Source organism: Schistocerca gregaria, chromosome 2 (genome assembly GCF_023897955.1).
Source record: "Schistocerca gregaria isolate iqSchGreg1 chromosome 2, iqSchGreg1.2, whole genome shotgun sequence".
In the NCBI taxonomy this organism is placed as follows: domain Eukaryota; kingdom Metazoa; phylum Arthropoda; class Insecta; order Orthoptera; family Acrididae; genus Schistocerca; species Schistocerca gregaria.
Window position 1 is genome coordinate 780,061,645 of NC_064921.1, and position 19,761 is coordinate 780,081,405.

Here is a 19,761-nt window from a genome sequence, read left to right on the forward strand (position 1 = left end):
ATTCGGAGGAGAAAGTTGGTGATTGGAATTTCGTGAGAAGATTCCGTCGCAACGAGTAAGGCTTTTCTTTTAATGATTTCCAGCCCAAGTATCATTTGTGACACATATCGAAGAAATTTGACGTTTTTAGTCGGCATTGTAAGAGAAAGTAGTCCCTAACATCATATAGACAGTCTGTTGTCAAGATGCTTTAACTCACACGGGATATCTGGGTATCTATTGGAAATAACCTCCCACACTTCAGCTTCAGTATGTTTTGTCACCTATTTCGCTACTCGGCGGATTATGTGAGAGACGTTCCAAGCTCACCTGGACGCTCCCTGTGTCGCACAGGCGGTGCTGAACGGCTCTGGAGAGGTGGACATCGTGCTGAAGAATAGCAACGTGGCCATCCGCAGGCGGCGCTGCGGCTACTGGAACCTCAATACCTCCACCTGGGACTTCGACAACTGCAGGCTCATCTCCAGAGGGAAGGTAAGAACACCGCCGTCTCATCTCTGGTCCTCGCTGACCGATGACAACATCACTCGTCAAATTTAGTTTTCATTCTCCATTTCCCAAATCTGGCCACAGCTTTTCTTCAATATTTCTTCTTCTAATTAATGTATGAACACCTTATATCCATCTAGCCCATGGTCTCCCTGTTTTCTTCCTTTCTCTACTGTGATATCTTTTTCCTATGTCCATACCATATGAGTTATCTATATTCTACAAAATGAATAATGAAACTTGTGACATTCATAGCTCGATAGTTCCAAAATTATTGAGCTGCTGTGTGAGTACTTTCCAATTTGCTATTGATTTGTACCAACACAGTGGCAGTCATATCTTGTTTGTACATCTGATATTAACAAACTCAACTGTTCATAGAGCTACGAGGCTCAAATAGTGGGCTCTTGAATCGCAGTTGCATAACTCATGCTAAAGGACTACCATTCCATACTATATTTATAAAGCTGTCAACCTCATGATCATTGATTGAAAACTAGTCACAAATAAGAAATTACTGAAATAAAAATCTTTGATATTCCTGAACTGACAAACTGCTTGGTGATTTGGGATGATAATTCTCCAATAGAAATTTAGCACTATCTTCAAAGTTTCTAGTTGATTGTGTGGCCGTCTGGGACATTGCCTTTCGTGGGCAGTGACCTTACCAATTGAGTTATCCAGGAATTTCCGGGAAGACAGGATTCCAACTTGGAGTTCCGGTCAGGCACTCTTAGTTTTACTCTGCCAAGGCGTTTGAAAGCTTAACGCACTCCGCTGAGAAGTGAAGGATTAATTCGGGATATGAAGCTACTACAGAAAGCATGTAGACTTAATGTCGTGACCCTGCATGCAGTAAGGGGAGGTAACACTGTTCTGTGTACAGGCCTCTATCTGTCTCACCTTCTCAAACTCACCCTCTGTGCGCATACATAATTTTAGTTCTTGCGCTGTACTTCTGGAAAAAGAGACAAAGATAAATTTACTGATGTGCTGCCCGAAAGAGATTCTGGAGCAGTTGCTACTTGCTTTCAATGAAGTCTTAGAGGCTCACCATTTTCTTTCATTTATGTATATACCCACTGAATATTAGGCAATATGTATCATGACACCTTGTCTAATCAGTTTCAATGACCACTTCCAGATGCTAGATGTTGGCCAGTGCTGGCCCCAGATGCACTTCACACTCTTGCTGAGCATTACTCGCCAGTTGTGACACAGGCTGTTGACAAACATTCTCCCCAGTATGTGTAAGGATGTAGTGTCTAGAGTTGCAGCGTGCACTTACAGGGGAGTGAAATGTTCCAGTGTTGGGACCTGAGACAGGTTGTTGAGCTGATCAGTGGTAGTGAACAGCTCACTAGCCAGCTTGTAATGCAAGGTACTCCTGCACAACATTCATTGTAGTGTGTATCAAGACGACACAGCAAGTGGGTCGTAATGTCCACTAGCAGGTGTGTCACATATGATGGTGTTGGGACATTTCGCGCTTCACACAACTACTGAGCAGTAGTGAACTACTGTAATGCAAGATGTTCTCTAGTGTGTACGAGTGTGGCTTGGCTAGTGCATTCTGTCTGACTGCAGGTGTATCAGTTGTGTTGGTGTGGTGCTGAGGTGGAATTATAATGCAAGTAGATACCCAATACGTAATAAATGTGGAGGAGAAGGAACTGTGCTCCCTCTGGGCACAGGATGCCAAGCTCAGCATGCAGGAGTGTTATCCAGTGGAACAACCAAGGGTATCAGTGATACAGTATTGGCTGTAAATACATTTCGTTTCAGGATTCGTAGAATGCAAATAGCTTCTCCATGTCACTGAACAAAGGCGCCAGAGTGGCGAAAGTGGTCAAGAGTTGCTGACTTGTCCAGCTCAGTGGTGTTACCATTTAATGCTAGAGGTTGGAAACTACACTTTCAACAAGGGTTGCATCTCGCAGGTTGCCGACCCAGAGGTCTGCAGGCGTTGTGCGCCCAGATGGAACGCTGGCGTCGGGGCACACTGTTTTACCGAGGCGCTCTTGAAGACATCAGAGTTCACGCTCAGGTCAGGCGCCACCAGCCCCACACAGGATGACGGCAGCCATGCAGAAGAACGCCCTGCCTCCCAACAAGAGACAGCCAAGGCTCTGGCCGTTGCTCATGTACACGCAGAAGCACAGCACTAGTACACATCTCTCAGGCAGCGTGTGTGGCTGTCAGCTAAAGATGACCCTTGATTGAGCCCCAGAGGCTTGCTGGTCGGGGACGCTCAGTGGCAGTAAAGTAGGCAGCAGTGGTATTACATGGAAGTGGATTGTATCAGGCTGGCTGAGGTCTCACAGTTGAAGTCGAACGACGAATATCAGGCAGCACCTGAAGGAACAGCCTTGACATGGATTCGCTGTATCTCACAAAACTGTCGCACTGCTTTCTCCCATGTCAACGGCTGAAAGTCACTCTTGCATATGACTTGTGTGGTGGTACAGTACCTTGCACTGCTGTTGGAATGACGTTACGATGTGGTCATTCTTCTGCAGTCATACTCTGAACCGTGTGGTCGAGTGTGGTGTATCTGTGCCCCAGTTGTGTGTGTCACTATATGCTACACAGCTTACATTCTGATTGTGACATTGCACACAGGCCTGTCTTGGCTCGGCGCTGCACTTACCAATGAATGAACTTTAAAAATTTTACTTTCAGATAGAACTGTTTTCTGTGGTGCAATTTACAGTTCTATGTCTACAGAGCCATCGTGGTCACATACCAGTGTGGCCACATATGCTGGTGGTGGCACGTGTGGTTGTCGAGCAGCAGTACTGCGTGCCTCTCTCCGGTATGTATGTCGGTTTCTTGCCTTTAGAGTTGCGATTTCCACTGACACTTGTGTGATGTATGCTGCTGCCAGCAAATTATGCACTTCGCACAGCTGCAGAGCAGTTATGACCAATTGCAAGATGTTTTCTAGTATGTACCATCGTATCTTGGCTAATGCATTGTGTACTACGGCGGGTATGGACCAGTGCTTCCCTTGCCATTCTTTGGTACCGACTATCTGGGAGTCTCTTTATGCCTTTGGCAACAGTGGACGTTCAGTGACATTCATTTGGACCCAGGACATGTCACCTGGGCAATGAACTTAATGACTGCCTGGTCAGTACACCGCCTCTCAGCACACCATATAAACTATGTGTGGCAGTCGTCCATGTAAGCCACTCCCAGAGACTCCGTTGTCCTCCGCTGACTCTGCATCAGCCATACTTAGCTAACACAGGGTCCCCTTCTCCATCGCGATGACCCACCTATGTGTCACTGTGGCTCCCTTATGACTATAGTCTACATCTTGTTGAAGTGCCCTATTTGACCCAACCTGACGCGCAATTTTAACTTAACAGCACCCTGCCTCCGGTGTTGGGTGACAATGCCTCAGTGGCAGAGTGGCAGGTGCTGTTTTACGTTTTTTCGTTGTTGTTGTTGTAGTTTTCAGCCCAGAGACTGGTCTCATGCAGCTCTCCATGCTTCTCTATCCTGTGCAAGCTTCTTCATCTTTGAGTAACTACTGCAACCTACATCTTTCTGAATCTGCTTAGTGTATTTATCTCTTGGTCTACCTCTACTATTTTTACCCTCCACGATGCCCTCCAGTACCAAACTGGTGATCCCTTGATGCCTCAGAACGTGTTCTGCCAACCGGTCCCCTTTTTTAGTCAGGTTGTGCCACAATTTCCTCTACTTCCAAATTATATTCAGAACCTCCTCATTACTTATGTGACCTACCCATTTAATCTTCAGCATTATTCCGTTGCAACACATTTCGAAAGCTTCTATTCTCTACTTGTCTAAACTATTTACTGTCCACGTTTCACATCCATACATGGCTACAATCCATACAAATACTTTGAGAAAAGACTGTCTGACACTTAACTCTGCACTCAATGTTAACAAATTTCTCTTCTTCAGAAACGCTTTCCTTGCCATTGCCAGTCTACATTTTATATCCTCTATACTCCGACCATAATCAGTTATTTTGCTCCCCAAATACCATAACTCATCTACTACTTTAAGTATTTCATTTCCTAATCTAATCCCCTCAGCATCACCTGACTTCATTGGACGTCATTCCAATATCGTCGTTTCGCTTTTGTTGATGTTCATCTTGTATCCTCCTTTCAAGACACTGTCTATTCCGTTCAACTGCTCTTCCAGGTCCTTTGCTGGCTCTGACAGAATTACAATATCATCGGCAAACCTCAAAGATTTTATTTCTTCTCCATGGATTTTAATTCCTGATCCAAATTTTTCTTTTGTTTCTTTTACTGATTGCTCAACATACAGATTGAATAACATTGGGGATAGGCTACAACACTGTCTCACTGCCTTCCCAACCACTGCTTTCCTTTCATGCCCCTCTACTCTTATAATTGCCATCTAGTTTCTGTGTAAATTGTAAATATCCTATCGCTCTCTGAAACCTTCAAACTTTTAATGAGATTATTCCAGTCAACATTGTCAAAAGCTTTCTCTAAGTCTACGAATGCTCGAAACGTAAGCTTGCCTTTCCTTAATCTATCTTCTAAGATTAGTTGCAGGGTCAGTATTGAATCACGTGTTCCAACATTTCGACGGAATCCAAACTGATCTTCCCCGAGTTCGCCTTCTACTAGTTTTTCGATTGATCTGTAAAGAATTCATGTTAGTATTTTGCAGCCATGGCCTATTAAAGTGATACCTGCTTTCTTTGGAATTTCTATGTTTGTTCATCTCACCTTCTCTTTTGGGATGGATATTTTAGTGTCTTGCAGAGTGACTTTCTCATCCTTATTTATTCTTGTAAGCAGCCAGTCTCGGATATCTGCTAAATTATTTTAATAGGTTCGACACTTTTCCTTTTCATGTACGTTTTCCCCATTTGGTTATTTTCTTTCGTTTTCTCTTTCATTGTGGTTCCCCGTTAGTTTTCCGCCCTTTGCCGTTCTGCAACCCCTTTTTGGAGTTTTGATCTTCGTTGATCCATTATGGATCGTGGGACGAATGTTGGAATGAACTTCTTGATGCAATAATTTACCAACAACCGTATGATTTGTAGAAGCTTATTTTATTTTACGCACTTCTATATGCTGCACGACGATTGATTCACGGATCAAAAGCCGGCCGGAATGGCCGAGCGGTTCTAGGCGCTTCAGTCTGGAACCGCGCGACCGCTACGGTCTCAGGTTCGAATCCTACCTCGGGCATGGATTATGTGTCGTCGTTAGGTTTGTTACGTGTAAGTAGTTCTAAGTTCTAAGGGACTGACGACCTCAGATGTTAAGTCAGGTAGTGCTCAGAGCCATTTGAACCATTCACGGATCCAGTTAAATGGCTCCTTCCGTGTATAGCGATTTTACGACTATGACGAGTGGGGCCTGAAGATGGCATCAATGTAATACCGAAACCGGTAGCAGCACATAGAACATAAAATAAAATAAACTTCTAGAAATCATACGGACGTTAGTAAATTATTACATCAAGAACCTTTCGGGAATTTGGAGCCTTGTTTACATGAAGAAAAAGGGACTGATGACCTGCACTGCACTGCACTGCAAATCTCTGGTGACATCAACCAGGAGTGAAACAGGCTAAGCAGCGAAGCTGCTGTTCCTGTGTGGGCGTCAAGAATGATTTCTGGCCTCAGTGGTGGGATTGGCCTATGTGAGCGGCAGCGTGGGAGCGGACGCTTCGTCGAAATCGTCATTGGGGCTGTGGAAGGGACTGATGACCCTGTAGTTTGGTCCCTTTATACTCCAAACCAACCAACCAACCAACCACGTGCAAGTGTGACACATTTGCTGGTGCTGGCACGTGTAATTATTGGGCAGTAGCACTGTGAGCTTCTCTCTAGTATGTATGTGTGAGCTAGTTGCAACACGAGCTGCTCTCCAGTATGTAGCACGAGCTGCTGTGGCCGGTTGCAGGTGAGCGACGTGTGCCGCTGCCGGCACTTGACGCACTTTGCTCAGCTGGTGACGGACGCGGACGTGGCGTGGCTGGGGCACGAAGGCACGCTGACGGCGCTGTCGGTGGCGGGCGTGTCGCTGTCGCTTCTGGGCGCTCTCGGCTTCGCAGCCACTGCGCTGGTGGCGGGCGAGTGGCGGCGGCGCGCCGGCTCGCGCGCGCTGCTGCAGCTCGTGCTGGCCACGGCGCTGCGCGACGCCTGCTTCGCCGCTGCCGCCTCCGGCCTCGGCTCCGGCGCCGCCCCAGGCGCAGAGCCGTACGCGCAGTCCGAGCCGGGGGCGCTCTGCGTCGTCGTGGGCGTCGCGCTGCACTATAGCCTGCTGGCCGCCGCCTGCTGGGCCACCGCCGCCGCGGCGCTACAGGTCCTCCGTTTTGCGACCATCGCCGGCGCCCAGGTACAACCGTGCCATCTCTTCTCTCTTCTCTCCCTCTCTCTCTCCTCTCTGTCTCCCCCCTCCCCACCCCCCTCTCTCTCTCCCTCTCCGTCTGCTCTCTCTCTCTCTCTCTCTCTGTCTCCTTCTCTCTCTCACTTTCTTCCTCCCTCTGTCTCTGTCTCTTTTTTCTCTTTCTCTCTCTCACACACACACCCACATACATACACAAAGACACACTCCACTCTTCGTCCTTTTCTTTTGGACCCCGTTCGTCTTCCTTTCGCTTACGCCACAGTCCCGCAGCTATCGCAGGGTCGGCATGGTTACAACGGATTTGCCAGTGTTAGTTTTAGGGATGGCTGGATGCCCTTCCTGCCGCCACCCTGTACCCCCCAGCATGGAATCAGTGTAGCCAACTGTCTGCGTCTAGAGTAAATCGTGAAATAGTGTGGATGTGTTGCAAATATCTGCAACGCGTGTAACCGAGGCGGTATGTGGGGACCATCTCAGTATTCACCTAGCGGGATGTGGAAAACCGCCTAAAAACCACATCCAGGCTGGCCGGCATACCGACCCTCGTCATTAATCCGCCGGGCAGATTCGATCCGGGGCCGGCGCTCCTACCCGAGTCCAGGAAGCAGCGCTTTAGCACTCTCGGATACCCTGGCAGGTCTTTTGACCCCGTTCATCTCTAAGCGCTGGACTCACTATCTGCATCTACGTGACTAGACTGCAGTCCTACATAAGTGCCTGACAGAGGATTTGTCGAACCACTTTCACATTCTTTCTCCACCATCCCACTCTTGAACACCACATGAGAAAAAGAAAAATAAATGCTTAAATGTTTCTGTGTGAGCTTCGATTTTCTAATTTTATTATGATGATCATTTCTCTCTATGTAGGACACAAACAAAATATTTTCTCATTCGGAACAGAAAATTGTTGATTGAAACTTCATGAGAAGATTCTACCACAACGAAAACCGCCTTTGCTTTAAATGTTGTCACTCCAACTCCCGTGACATGTAAGTGGCACTCACTTCCCTTTTTCGCGATAATACAAAACGAGCTGCACTTCTTTGAACTTTTTCGATGTCCTCCGTCATTCCCATTTGACGCGAATCACACATTGCACAGCAGCATTCCAGAAGATGGCGGACAGCGTATAGTAAGCAGTCTCTTTAGTAGATCAGTTGCAGTTTCTAAATGTTCTGCTAATCTGCCAATAAATCGCAGTCTTTGATTTACTTTCCCCACAACATTATGTATACACATTTGGTTTTTTCGTAATTGTAATTCCTGCATATTTAGTTCAACTGACAGCCCCTAGATTTATGTGATTCACTGTGTGACCGAAATTTAGTCGATTCATTTTAATACTCATGCGGATAACATCACACTCTTCATAATTTAGAGTTAGCTGTTACTTTTTTCACCATCTAAATCCACCTGTGAATCATTTAGCAATTGAGTTTGATCATCTGATGCCTTTACTAGACGATAAATGACTGCAACATCTGCAATTGGTCTAAGAGGGCTGCTCAGAGTGTCTCCTGTCTCCTATGACGTTTCTGTAAATCAGGAGCATCAGAGGGCATATAACATTTCCTTGGGGAACGCAAGATATTACTTCTGTTTTACTAGATAACTTTCCATAAATTACTATGGTTATCTTTCCGAGAGGAACTCACGAATCAAGTCGCACAACTGAGATGATACTCCATAGGGCCGCAATTTTATTAGAAGTCGCTTGTGAGGAATGGTGTCAAAAGCCTTCTGGAAATGTAGAAATATGGAATCAGTCTGAGATACCCTGTAAATAGCACTCATTACTTCGTGAGAATAAAGAGGTAGTTAAGTTTCACGACAATGATACGAGGGTGAGTCAAATGAAAATCTTAAATGTTTTTTAAATATTTTTATTATTGTGCAGTAGTGGTACAAAGCTGTTTCACTTTTGAACATAATCTCCTCCACGCTCAATTCAAATCCTCCAGCGCTTACAAAGTGCATAAGTTCCTTTAGAAAAAAATTCTTTTGGAAGTCCGCTCAATAACTCGTGTACCGTGTGGCGTACCTCTTCATTAGAACGGAACTTCTTTCCTCTCTTTGCGTCTTTGAGTGGTCCAAACACATGGAAATCACTTGGGGCAAGGTCTGGTGCGTATGGTGGATGAGGAATACACTCAAAATGCAGGTCTGTTATTGTTGCAACTGTTGTACGGGCATTGTGGGGCCTTGCATTGTCATGTTGCAAAAGGACACCTCCTGACAGCACTCAACGTCGCTTGGAGATCTGAGTATGATGCACTGGTGACAGTGGCCCCTCTGGCATGTAATGCTCCAAAATGACGCATTTTTCGTCCCAAGAGAGAGTCAACATAACCTTCCCTGCTGATGGTTCTTTTCGAAACTTCTTTGGTTTTTGTGATGAGGAATGCCGCCATTCCTTGCTCGCTTTCTTCGTTTCCGGTTGGTGGAAGTGAACCCAGGTTTCATCCCCAGTAACGATTCGTGCAAGGAAGCCATCACCTTCTCGTTCCAAGAGCTGAAAAAGTGCTTCACAAGCATCAACACGTCGTTCTCTCATTTCAGGAGTCAGCTGTCGTGACACCTATCTTGCAGACACTTTGTGAAACTGGAGCACATCGTGCACAATGTGGTGTGCTGACCTATGACTAATCGGTAAGCATGCTGCAGTGTCATTCAGTGTCACTCGGCGGTTTTCCTTCACTGTGGCTTCAGCTGGTGCAATGTTCTGTGGAGTCACAACTCGTTGTGCCTGACCTGGACGAGGAGCATCTTCCACTGAAGTCACACCACTTGCGAACTTCCTACTCCATTTGTAGACTTGCTACTGTGACAAACATGCATCACCGTACTGAACCTTCATTCGTCGATGAGTTTCAATAGGTTTCACACTTTCACTGCGCAAAAACCGAATAACAGAACGCTGTTCTTCCCTGGTGCAAGTCGCAAGCGGGACGGCCATCTTTATACTGATACTGCGACGGTATGTGTGCATCTGCACTATGCTGCCACCTACAGACCATTCTACACGCTGTTTGTAGCACGCATACCAACTTACAGGATAACGGCGTGAAATTTCGATTTGTTATTAGAAATTTAAGGTTTTCATTTGACTAACCCTCGTATTTTCTGAATCTGTGCTGATTGTGTGTAAGTAGTTTTCTCTCACATCATTCATAATGTTCGACTAGAGTATAAGTTCTTAATTTTTTTGAAAGTGGACAACAATGATATGGTTTGTGATCAGCTTAGCTATTGTATCAGCATACTATGGAAAAAACCGAGTTGGTATTCAATTTGGAACAGAAATGTGCCTTTATTAAATGATTTAAACACCTTTGCTATACCGAGGATATCTACTTCTAGTTTACTCACGTTGGCAGTAGTTCTTGTTTCGAATTCTGCATATTTACTTCGTTCTCACTTCTGAAGAAATTTCGGTAAACTGTTTAGTAACTCTGCTGTAGTGGCACTGTCATCGGTAATATTACCATTGGTATCGAGCAGTCACGAAAAGTATCTGTGCACCTATTAGTGGCCACTAATATGGAGTGTGTCCACACTCCACCTTTATGACGACTTGAAGTCTGCTGTGGACACTTCCAGTGATGTGTTTGAATGTTTGTGGAGGACCAGCAGCCTATTCTTCTCAAAAGCCGAAAGCAGACAATGTAGTGAAGTTTGAAGCTGTGTTCTGAGGCGAAGTCGACGTTGTAACGAATCCCGAAGGTGCTGCATTCCGTATGTGTACGGACTCAGGGCAGTACTGTACACTAACTATTGTCTCCCACTGCTACTTATGATAGAATGCACTGTCATGGTAATACGAACAAGTATCATCCCCGAAACTTTCCTGTATTGTACCCAGTATACAATTCTGCAAAATGTGTTCATATTCTTCAGCATTTAGCGTTTTATTAAGCACAATAACGAGACCACATTCTAATCACGAGAAAAACAGACATACTGTAACCCTGTAGCGTCCTTACTTCAGTGATGGCAGACATTTTATGGCAACTAACGTAGTACAGGCATTCATCAAACACGAACGCTTACATCAGACTGCCATAGGGTGTCGCGTGATTCATCACTCCATATTTCCAGTCATTCGTTATCCAGTGGCATGTGTATACTGGTTAGGGGTGCCCAACGGCGAGATTATCAGCGCCGATATGAAATTATTAGAAACGAAAGTGGTTAAAACTGACGAAATGAGAGAAAAGAGACAAAGAGACAAGAAGATGAAACTGCACTTACTCTCCCCTAGTTGTAACACCGAAAACGCAGGATGCATGGCACCTGCTACCGATATATAATTCTTTAAAATTGTTCTAAGATTCTACGTGGTGTCTGTTTGTTCTAAGTCGTGTCTCCCTACCACTTTCGCGCAACGACGCTATGAGCGTGTTTTTTAGGGAATTGACTAGTGTGAACCTGGGACCTGTGACCTGTTCTGGTAAGGAGACGCCAGACCACACATGACATGTAGAGTTCAGATGAGTTAAGTGAGACTAGCGATGATGTAATCAAATACTTAGTGATTTCAGCATCAGCTCCACTGCACTCCCTGTAAAAGAATCTTAATACTAAGTAAATTTAGTGGAAGGGGTTCAAGGCTTTCCTATTTTTAGTTAGATGTTAAAATAACGTGGAAAAAGCAGTTAAGTTTACCACTGGAATTTTTATTCTACTCACAAAACATTGTTTATAAATTCTACTATTGATAAAAGGAAATATTTTAGTACAGAATGATGAAAACGAACTGTGTTCAACAAAAACGTGAACGAATATTCCCTGAATGGGTTTCCAAGTTCTATAATGGATCGAAGGATGACCTATGCCATATCACATCTATAATCTAGGTTTAAATTAAGTTTCATAAAAGAGAAAACTATCAAAATTATTGAGAAGCCACATCAGCCACTGTAATTTATGACAAGTTAAATGAGTAATTAAAGACAATTGAGGGTCACTGGTCTATAGTGACCCTCAATTGTCTTTAATTACTTATTTAACTTGTCGTAAATTACAGTGGCTGATGTGGCTTCTCAATAATTATGTAACAGAAAAATCATCACGTTTCAGATTTTATCTTCAAGTATCAAATGTGAATACCACGAAGTTTAATTGACGATCGACACTAGTATTACGTAAAAAGGGGATGTAACAGATGAGACTTCTGCATTTCTAAGTGGAGCCTTATGCGCTCTTATGCGGCACCGCGTGCGTTCATTACCTGGTCGTTGGTTAGGCTGCGTCAGGGGCGGCTGGCGGTGCAGCTTCACACACCTCGCCGTCTCGGTAGCAACTCTCTCGAATTTTCCTTACTACTGTTTACAGTAGTTGGTTTAAGAAAAAGGTATCTGGCTTTGTTTTCAACTGACCAATCAGCGTATCAATGTTAACCTTAAGCTCCGCCTACAAAAATTCTGTTTATCCAATGAGAAATGTTATTCTTTTCGTGGTCGAGCAATGCTTTTAATGTTTGCTACGTAACAGAGACGCGTATAGCCTCACGTTAAAACTTGCAGCTGGTGTATCCCTTTTAGTGTTATCGTAAGATGTATACTGTTCTTCTGGATGGCTCTATCTTTTAACATGGGCTGGGGGATGGACCTCTTGGCGGTCGGCCGGCGATGTGGGTGTCCCATTGTCCCGATCTTATCGTAGGGCCTTCTAGCCTACACAGCTCTGCTCTTGGCTTTCTGTTCTCGTTTCTCCCCTCGGAACTGCGTCTGTTTCACGGTGGGAAGGTATGATGTGCATTTAGACGTTCTTGTGTTAGTCGGTGGTATTCCATTTGCTCACACATTGATCGTATTACTTTGGTTAATTTAATGTCAGGATTTTTTCGGGCTATGTGACATATTGTCGGATTTTCTATCGTGTCAGAGTTTTTTATGGAAGGTGTTGGATTTGCCTGACACCTTACATTGTATGTAAATATTTGTAATCTAAATGCTTTCTTTTAATAAACAAGGACATTGCTTCACTGTATGTGTACATTTAGGTAAATGTCTGTTGATGTTTCATTGTATTTAATTGTGTTTTACTGTGAAACTAACAAGTTCTGGGAAAAAGCCAAAGGAATCGTTATTTGCATCGACTAGCAACGATAATAGCAGTACTTGTGCGTTGTAAAATCTTTGCGTAGGGGGTTGTTGCGCAGAGCGCGCGGAGAGAGCGGGAGACGAGTTCCAGTGCTTGTGGGGAGCGGAAGTGTGGGGTTAACGCTCTCGCAGTAGAGAGTAACATTTCGGCGGTATCATGTACGCGCGTCTGCCAATTGACTAGTAGCAAGAGGAAGAACAGTGGACGGGCGGAAGAGGCTGTATTAATTACGATTGCCCGTTCCTGTAATTAGCCGTGGTCCGACAAGATGCTACCGTCTTCAACAACAGCAGCAGTTCCAGCAACTCAGATTTGTCGTCTGCTCCGACTTTCGTCGCACGCACAGCACTGAAGTAAGACTGTTCATTGGTAGAAAGTATTAACGGCTAACCCAGCAGCACAACTGAATGTGATTTGATTAATGAACTTTATTTAAATAATAATCAGTTAAATTCAGGGTGATTGTGTCCTCATTGCCCCCAGACACTGTTACCAACCAAGGTCCTTGATCCTTTTTCCTCCTTATATGCTAACCGAAGTTTGAGAGTCTATCATTAGAAAAAATTCAAATCTAAATAAAATGCTCAAACTAAGAGTGTGGAAGTTTTATTTATTTTACATATAGCTTGGAGCGTATAGCTGTTTGGTTTGGTACATATTCTGTACAAGTCAGTAAAAAAGGTTCAGATGTTCAGACAATAATATGAAATCCAATTTGAAAATTAAGTAACTGCAAAGTAAAAAGTGCTTGCCTTTCTCTAAATTTTTTATGATGTTATGTTGAGGTCTCTCTGAAAGTCATTGTTTGTGGATATTTTCAAATCATTACTCAATTGCCCTTTTCAAAATTTAGTGACAAACTGAACGTCAAAGAGTCTTCTCAGTTTTCCTTATCATTACATACTCACCTTCAGTTGCCACGTCAATGTTTAATGATAAATGTTTTTCTTTGCCATCATCTTGTACAGGATTTTGGATGTAAATTGCCCTAGTGGGCTGACGACCATGATTATTTCCTTTTCGTTCATTAATTCAACTTTTGGCTTCATGATCAGTGGTACCCCTTTTCTGTCCAGTGTTGTTCGTGAGTGAATGCACAAAATAACTTTCATTTTTCCAAATTGTAGCCCTGTTCGGTTTAATTACGTTTTTATTTTTAGTAGACTTTTCTATCAGGAAGATCGATTGTACACTTTCACCCTACTTATCGGTATTACTTTTTCGGGAAAGATAGCCTTATACAATTAGAAAAATTCCATTAGGTATACACGCGATCCACGGTCATATTTTACATCGCAAGCAGGATAAGTAGATTAGTAAGGGAGAGGTTACACAGTCTTACCTATGATCACCTGGCTCACATCATACACTGCAGCAGCGTTACTCTTTATAGCATCATAAGTGTTTCTCATCATTGGGTAAGCAAAATGAGACGTATGAGTTGCTGCTTGTTGACTGTATAGTCATTGTGCTAGCTCTACTGCTGGTACCGCTTAGGAACTCACAAATTATTCCTTTAGCTGATTTCATATTTTCTTCAGCTGCCGTCCATAATGCTCGACCGTCCCTGTCCCACACTACGTGAGGTGTGCATTGCCTTAGTTCAGCTGCGGTTGTTCTCTCATGTTTTCGCTTCAGAATCACATAACCAACAGTTGGGTTTGGCGGCTTTAGATGGGTTGAAATTTCCCTTATAGGTGTGTTACTCGGATGACATCCAATGACTTGGCCAAGTCCGAAGTCACTGAGCTCTCATGATCGACGCATTCTGCCGTTACTGCTCTTCTACTTTTACACTGGCGTGTACACTTCTCATAACATCTAGTGCTCAGTTCCTCATTTCATAAGGCCCTCTTAATTCTTTATATTGGTTAATGTATCTCTACACAGTACAACAGTGCCATCTCCACTTTATCAGTGAGGATGTGCCATTACGATGATGATACTGTGGAGTGACGATTTTGAAGTCCATAATGAATGGAGACAAGCGCCTGTAAACAAAGAAAAAATAACTTGTTTACTTTACTTTTCGAGGAGATAATAAAAACTATATGACTATCCCTTGCAGCTTACACTAAGTACCTCTTACCCCATTGTAAATATTTTCCTCTTTGAATGGGTGGAAACATCATGTTTTCGAGAGTCGTGAAACTAGAGCTTCATGAAATAGTCCCATTACCTGAAATCACTCGATTTAGTGCTCAAGGTTGATCCTTGGAATAAGCCGAAATGGTGCATACCTTGTCCAGCTTTACGTGGGCATAACTTTATTTCGTGGTGATTTGTGCACTGTTACCAACGGCTTTGCCGCAGTGGTAACACCAGTTCCCGTCAGATCACCGAAGTTAAGCGCTGTTGGACTGGGCTGGCACTTGGATGTGTGACCGTCTGGTCTGTCGAGCGCTGCTCGCATTTGGGGTGCACTTAGCCTTTGTGAGGCAAACTGAGGAGCTACTTGATTGAGAAACTGACATACGGCCAGGAGAGTGGTGTGCTGATCACATGCCCCTCCATATGCACATCCAGTGACGCATGTGGGCTGAGGATGACAAGGCGATCGGTCGGTACCGTTGGGCCCTCCAAGGCCTGTTCGAACGGAGTTGTGCACTTTTGGCGTTGGTACTACCCTTGGTCGCTGTGTGGTAGATATCTTTATAGACAGTGGAGAATTTAGGAGCAAGTAGTGTGGTAAGCTAGCTCGCCCTCTCCCTTCAGGCACATTGACACACAGTGCTAATGAGTGCACTGAGTGTGGCTGTTGCAACTCCTGGTATCTGTGATAGCAATAGTTCGATATAAAATTGAAAATTTAGGAACAAATATGCTGCCATATGGCATGCTAACTCTTTTACCCCTGAGCAAACGTACCCTAACAAGTTACTAGCATGTACAGTGTCAATTTTGCTGATAAAGCTGGTCTCTGTGATGGGACCAAATACTTGTAGACTGAGGAATTTAGGACCCCGCATATGGCCTTGTGGTAATTTAACTTGTCCCCTTTATGTAGGCATACCCTGACATTATGCTAGTGTGTGCGCTGTCAGTTTGGCAGTAATTGCTTACCTCCCTTTCAGGAATACAGAAATATATGCAGAATAATTTAGGACCCAGTATACATCCTTGAGGTAAGTTAACTCTTAGACCTTTGCGCAGGCTTACCCTCACACGGTGCTGGTGTGTGCGCTGACAGCATGGCTGATGCCGCTGGTGCCGGTGTTTGGGGCACTGGCAGCGCTTGGGCCGGAGGGCTACCAGCTGCGTGAGGACTCTGCGGCTGGAGCACTCTGCTTCCCTCAGGGCGCCGCCTTCTATACGGCTGTTCTGGTGCCCTCCACGCTCTGCTGCCTCGCCAGCGCCACTGCCTTCTTCTGGCTGCTCTTTGTCGTTCTCTTCCCCTTCGGGCGGGCAAAATCCGTTGCTGCTGCCTCCAGGTATGCTGGTGATGCTCAAACATGTTCACATATATACTGTCCGTCCAAAAAGTACCGAGACTAATTTTATTCCTAGCCTATAAGCGTCGTCCACACAGTAACTATGGTGGCAGCTTTGCACTAACAACAGTAAACAACAGATCTACATTCGACCAATCAGGTCTCAGCAGACAATATTAAGTAGTGGACACGAGTTTGTAATGTGTCAATACTGTCGTGTCACAAATAGCATTGGATGAATGGACTGAATATCTTTAAATCAAATGTACAAGACATTCTCTAGAATGTTTTGAAGAAGAGAAAAGTGTTACAGTTTTTCCACACACCATGACTCCAAAACCAAAGAGTGATGCAACCACACTTGCTTGATTGAAATAAAAAACAAGTAAGTTGTGTTCTGGAAAAAATTACCATGTTATCAGTATGAATCTACCACAGAACGACAAAGTGAAAAATGAGCCTCTAATGACTTGCCAGTACCGAAGAATGTGACATGTAGTATGAACAACTTTCCAAAGGATATTTCTGACAGTTTCAGATGGTTGTATCAGTGTTCTGTACATTGTTCTCAAATGTGATGTGGTTGAGTTGATTGGGGTGAGGGGGGTGTGTGGGGAGGGAGACTGTTTAGAATACCTAAAGCATTAAAACCACTGTCTGAACTTTATTTTTTATTTGTCCAGTATGGATATTTTTTGGGTATATTGTCTGTCAACAGTAGTTTCCGAAATAGGAGTGATGTTTGGCATTAAGAGCTTTTGCACTCATTGAATAACTGAAGAGTGGAAATGGCAGATTTTCTAAGTGCCACATCTCACATTTGTCACAAGAATAAAATAACAATTACATCTTTTTATACATAACTTATTTGTATCCAAAAAACTGAGAATGTATTCTGAAACCACAGAATACTTCTTCACTGATGGTCAGCAGTCCTCGTTGCGCTGTGTTTGCTTAACAATTTGTTACAGACTGTTAACTGCACTGTCACATTCCTGACAGGTGTTATTGCAACTAAGGTATTGCTTGTTGCTCCACATTACAAGAGCTAATGAATATATCTCAGTCTCTCCCAGTGGGCTTTCCACTGAATGTTTAACTTGTGCTAGGCAATTGGTGCCGTTATAGCAACGTGTGCTCACATCCACTACTGAGTTACAGTGTTAATTGTTTCTTTCTGTAGCGTAGCTATCTCACCACCTCTGCTTGGTGTCGCCTGTGGCTGCACTAGTGCGACCTTAAGAAAAATTTTAATTTCTTCCCTTTCTTCTACTCTGTAGCATAACAGTTATAATGATTTTGTCCATTTTACTGTACAAAGTTATAAAAAAATGTTGCAAATTTACTCAGACTATCCAATATTACATCACACACAAAATTGTAATTGTCTGTTTGACAGAGAAATGTGTTTTGTTTCACTACAGGTACATATGTTACAGACCCCATTAGTCTTTGCTGTAGATTGTCAAGAATAATTTAGTTGAGACTTACATACATACTCCACAGAAATATGTATAATTTTATGCAGTAACTCTGTTAGTTAAGTACTTCTTTAATTACTCAACATTTTTAATCATTGCTGTAACATCACAGTCCTGCAGCTTTGAGCTGTTACATTCTATAAAAACAATTGTCTCTTAAGAACTGCTTCAGAGTGCTTCTAATCACTGAGTATGATTCTCCTATAGTAAAACCGATCAAAGTTTCATACACAGATGGAATATGAAAGTGTTATATCGTGAACACATTGACCATTCACCACCAAACTGACATTTAAGCCTCATGGTGCTGGGAGCTTTTACACGTGACAACTGGACTGTTTTGGGTTTGTTGGACACCAAATTTTCGTCAGTGCATGGTAAGGTTGTTCAACACGGCTTTCGTGCCCTTCATGATCAGGCTATTGAATGGCTAATTCCCGCAACGTAATACAAGGCCCCACACTGCAGTTCAAACAGCGAATGTCTTGAGGAATGCAGAGCTGCTTGACTGGCTTGCCTCGTCCTCTGATTCATTCCCTGTAATCTTTATTTGGGATGTGATGCGAACATGTATACTTTCATAGCATCCTCCAATCAGCAGTCTTCAGTAAATGGCACAATGTGTCTACGAATGGAATTAAAGTTTAATAAATTAATACCTGTTATATGATGAACATCTCCACAGGGTCTGACACGTATTGGATTGGTGCCTCATTGTTTAACACTTTCCATTTTCGAACTGTATTTTGTTCCATCCAGATAATTTAAACAAACATTGTCAAAACAGAATATAAAGTCTGACATGAGACACAAATAATTTTTTGACACTTCTATTGCAGTTACTGTCTGGAATACGACTTATTTTCCTTTTTTTTTTTGCTCCTCACAAATGAAAATTTCCGCCTATAGGCTACCACTGGATCAAGAAGACGCAAATCACCCGATAAAAAATATCTCGTCTTGGCTACACTACTGGATAAGTTGCGGATGGCTGCAGACAAGTGGACAAGGATCACAGTGTAAATGTTAATTAGGGCAGATAGACAGTCGTCCTCGACTGACCGGGCGCTGGAACAGAAAATGCTTTCTCCCTCTGCTGGTAATCGATTTCTGCCAGTTGACGTCTGCTACAAAACTTGTGCCACTCACCATGGATATGGTTGTTTTTCTGAACAAAGTCGGGATCTTTTACGAACTTGATACTTCTAAATGGAATAATGTCCAGAATTATTCGGAATAGGCACCTCTGAAGCTAGACTTAAAACATACTAGTCTAAAATTCAAATATATGTCCTACCATTAGTGTTTCATTATTTTCAATCGTTAAACTGTCGGTATGACATGAGCGAAAAAAGTTTTAATCAATCATTCTTTGGCGGCATCAAATAAACACAATGATACACAGTCGTTCAGCTGCTTTTGAGACGGACATACCACTGGCGAAATCATTTTCGTCGTAGTTGTACATCCGTATGAATATCATGCATCTAATTTTTGAATCAGTAGGATAAACTGCTGTGCGTACTGCTGTGACTGTGACTGGACTATGACTACCTGGATGAAACACAAACGATGCTTTCATAGCCATCATTATTTCTTGCTTTATATTTCCATGAGTCGTAAAATAAGAACTTACTTCCATTTGCTTTTTCGGGGCCCGCCAATGAGCGAAGCTTCTGTGTGATGCACAACTTTCGTGCTTTTTACTTCATTTACACCGACTGAGACGAACCAAAACGTGAGGAGGACTTAAACACGGTGACCATTATAATCATATTTATGATTAGTAAGCCATTCATAGTTATGGTTTTTAATTTAATGTTTTCCTTATTTTTCAGCATTGGCAGTTTATTAGTTCCACTGCCTGAGGACA

The 19,761-nt window shown here is 43.4% G+C and overlaps 1 protein-coding gene across 3 annotated transcripts in view; it reads left to right on the forward strand.

The window, feature by feature from the left end:
• LOC126335031 (adhesion G-protein coupled receptor G2-like) overlaps positions 1-19,761 on the forward strand; it is a 181,135-nt gene that overhangs the window by 143,840 nt on the left and 17,534 nt on the right. For all 3 annotated transcript variants that reach the window (XM_049997877.1, XM_049997878.1, XM_049997879.1), the window contains exons 8-10: positions 334-474; positions 6,423-6,857; positions 16,130-16,407. In XM_049997877.1, the coding sequence (XP_049853834.1) occupies positions 334-474; positions 6,423-6,857; positions 16,130-16,407 (854 nt within the window). The remainder of the gene's footprint in view (positions 1-333; positions 475-6,422; positions 6,858-16,129; positions 16,408-19,761) is intronic.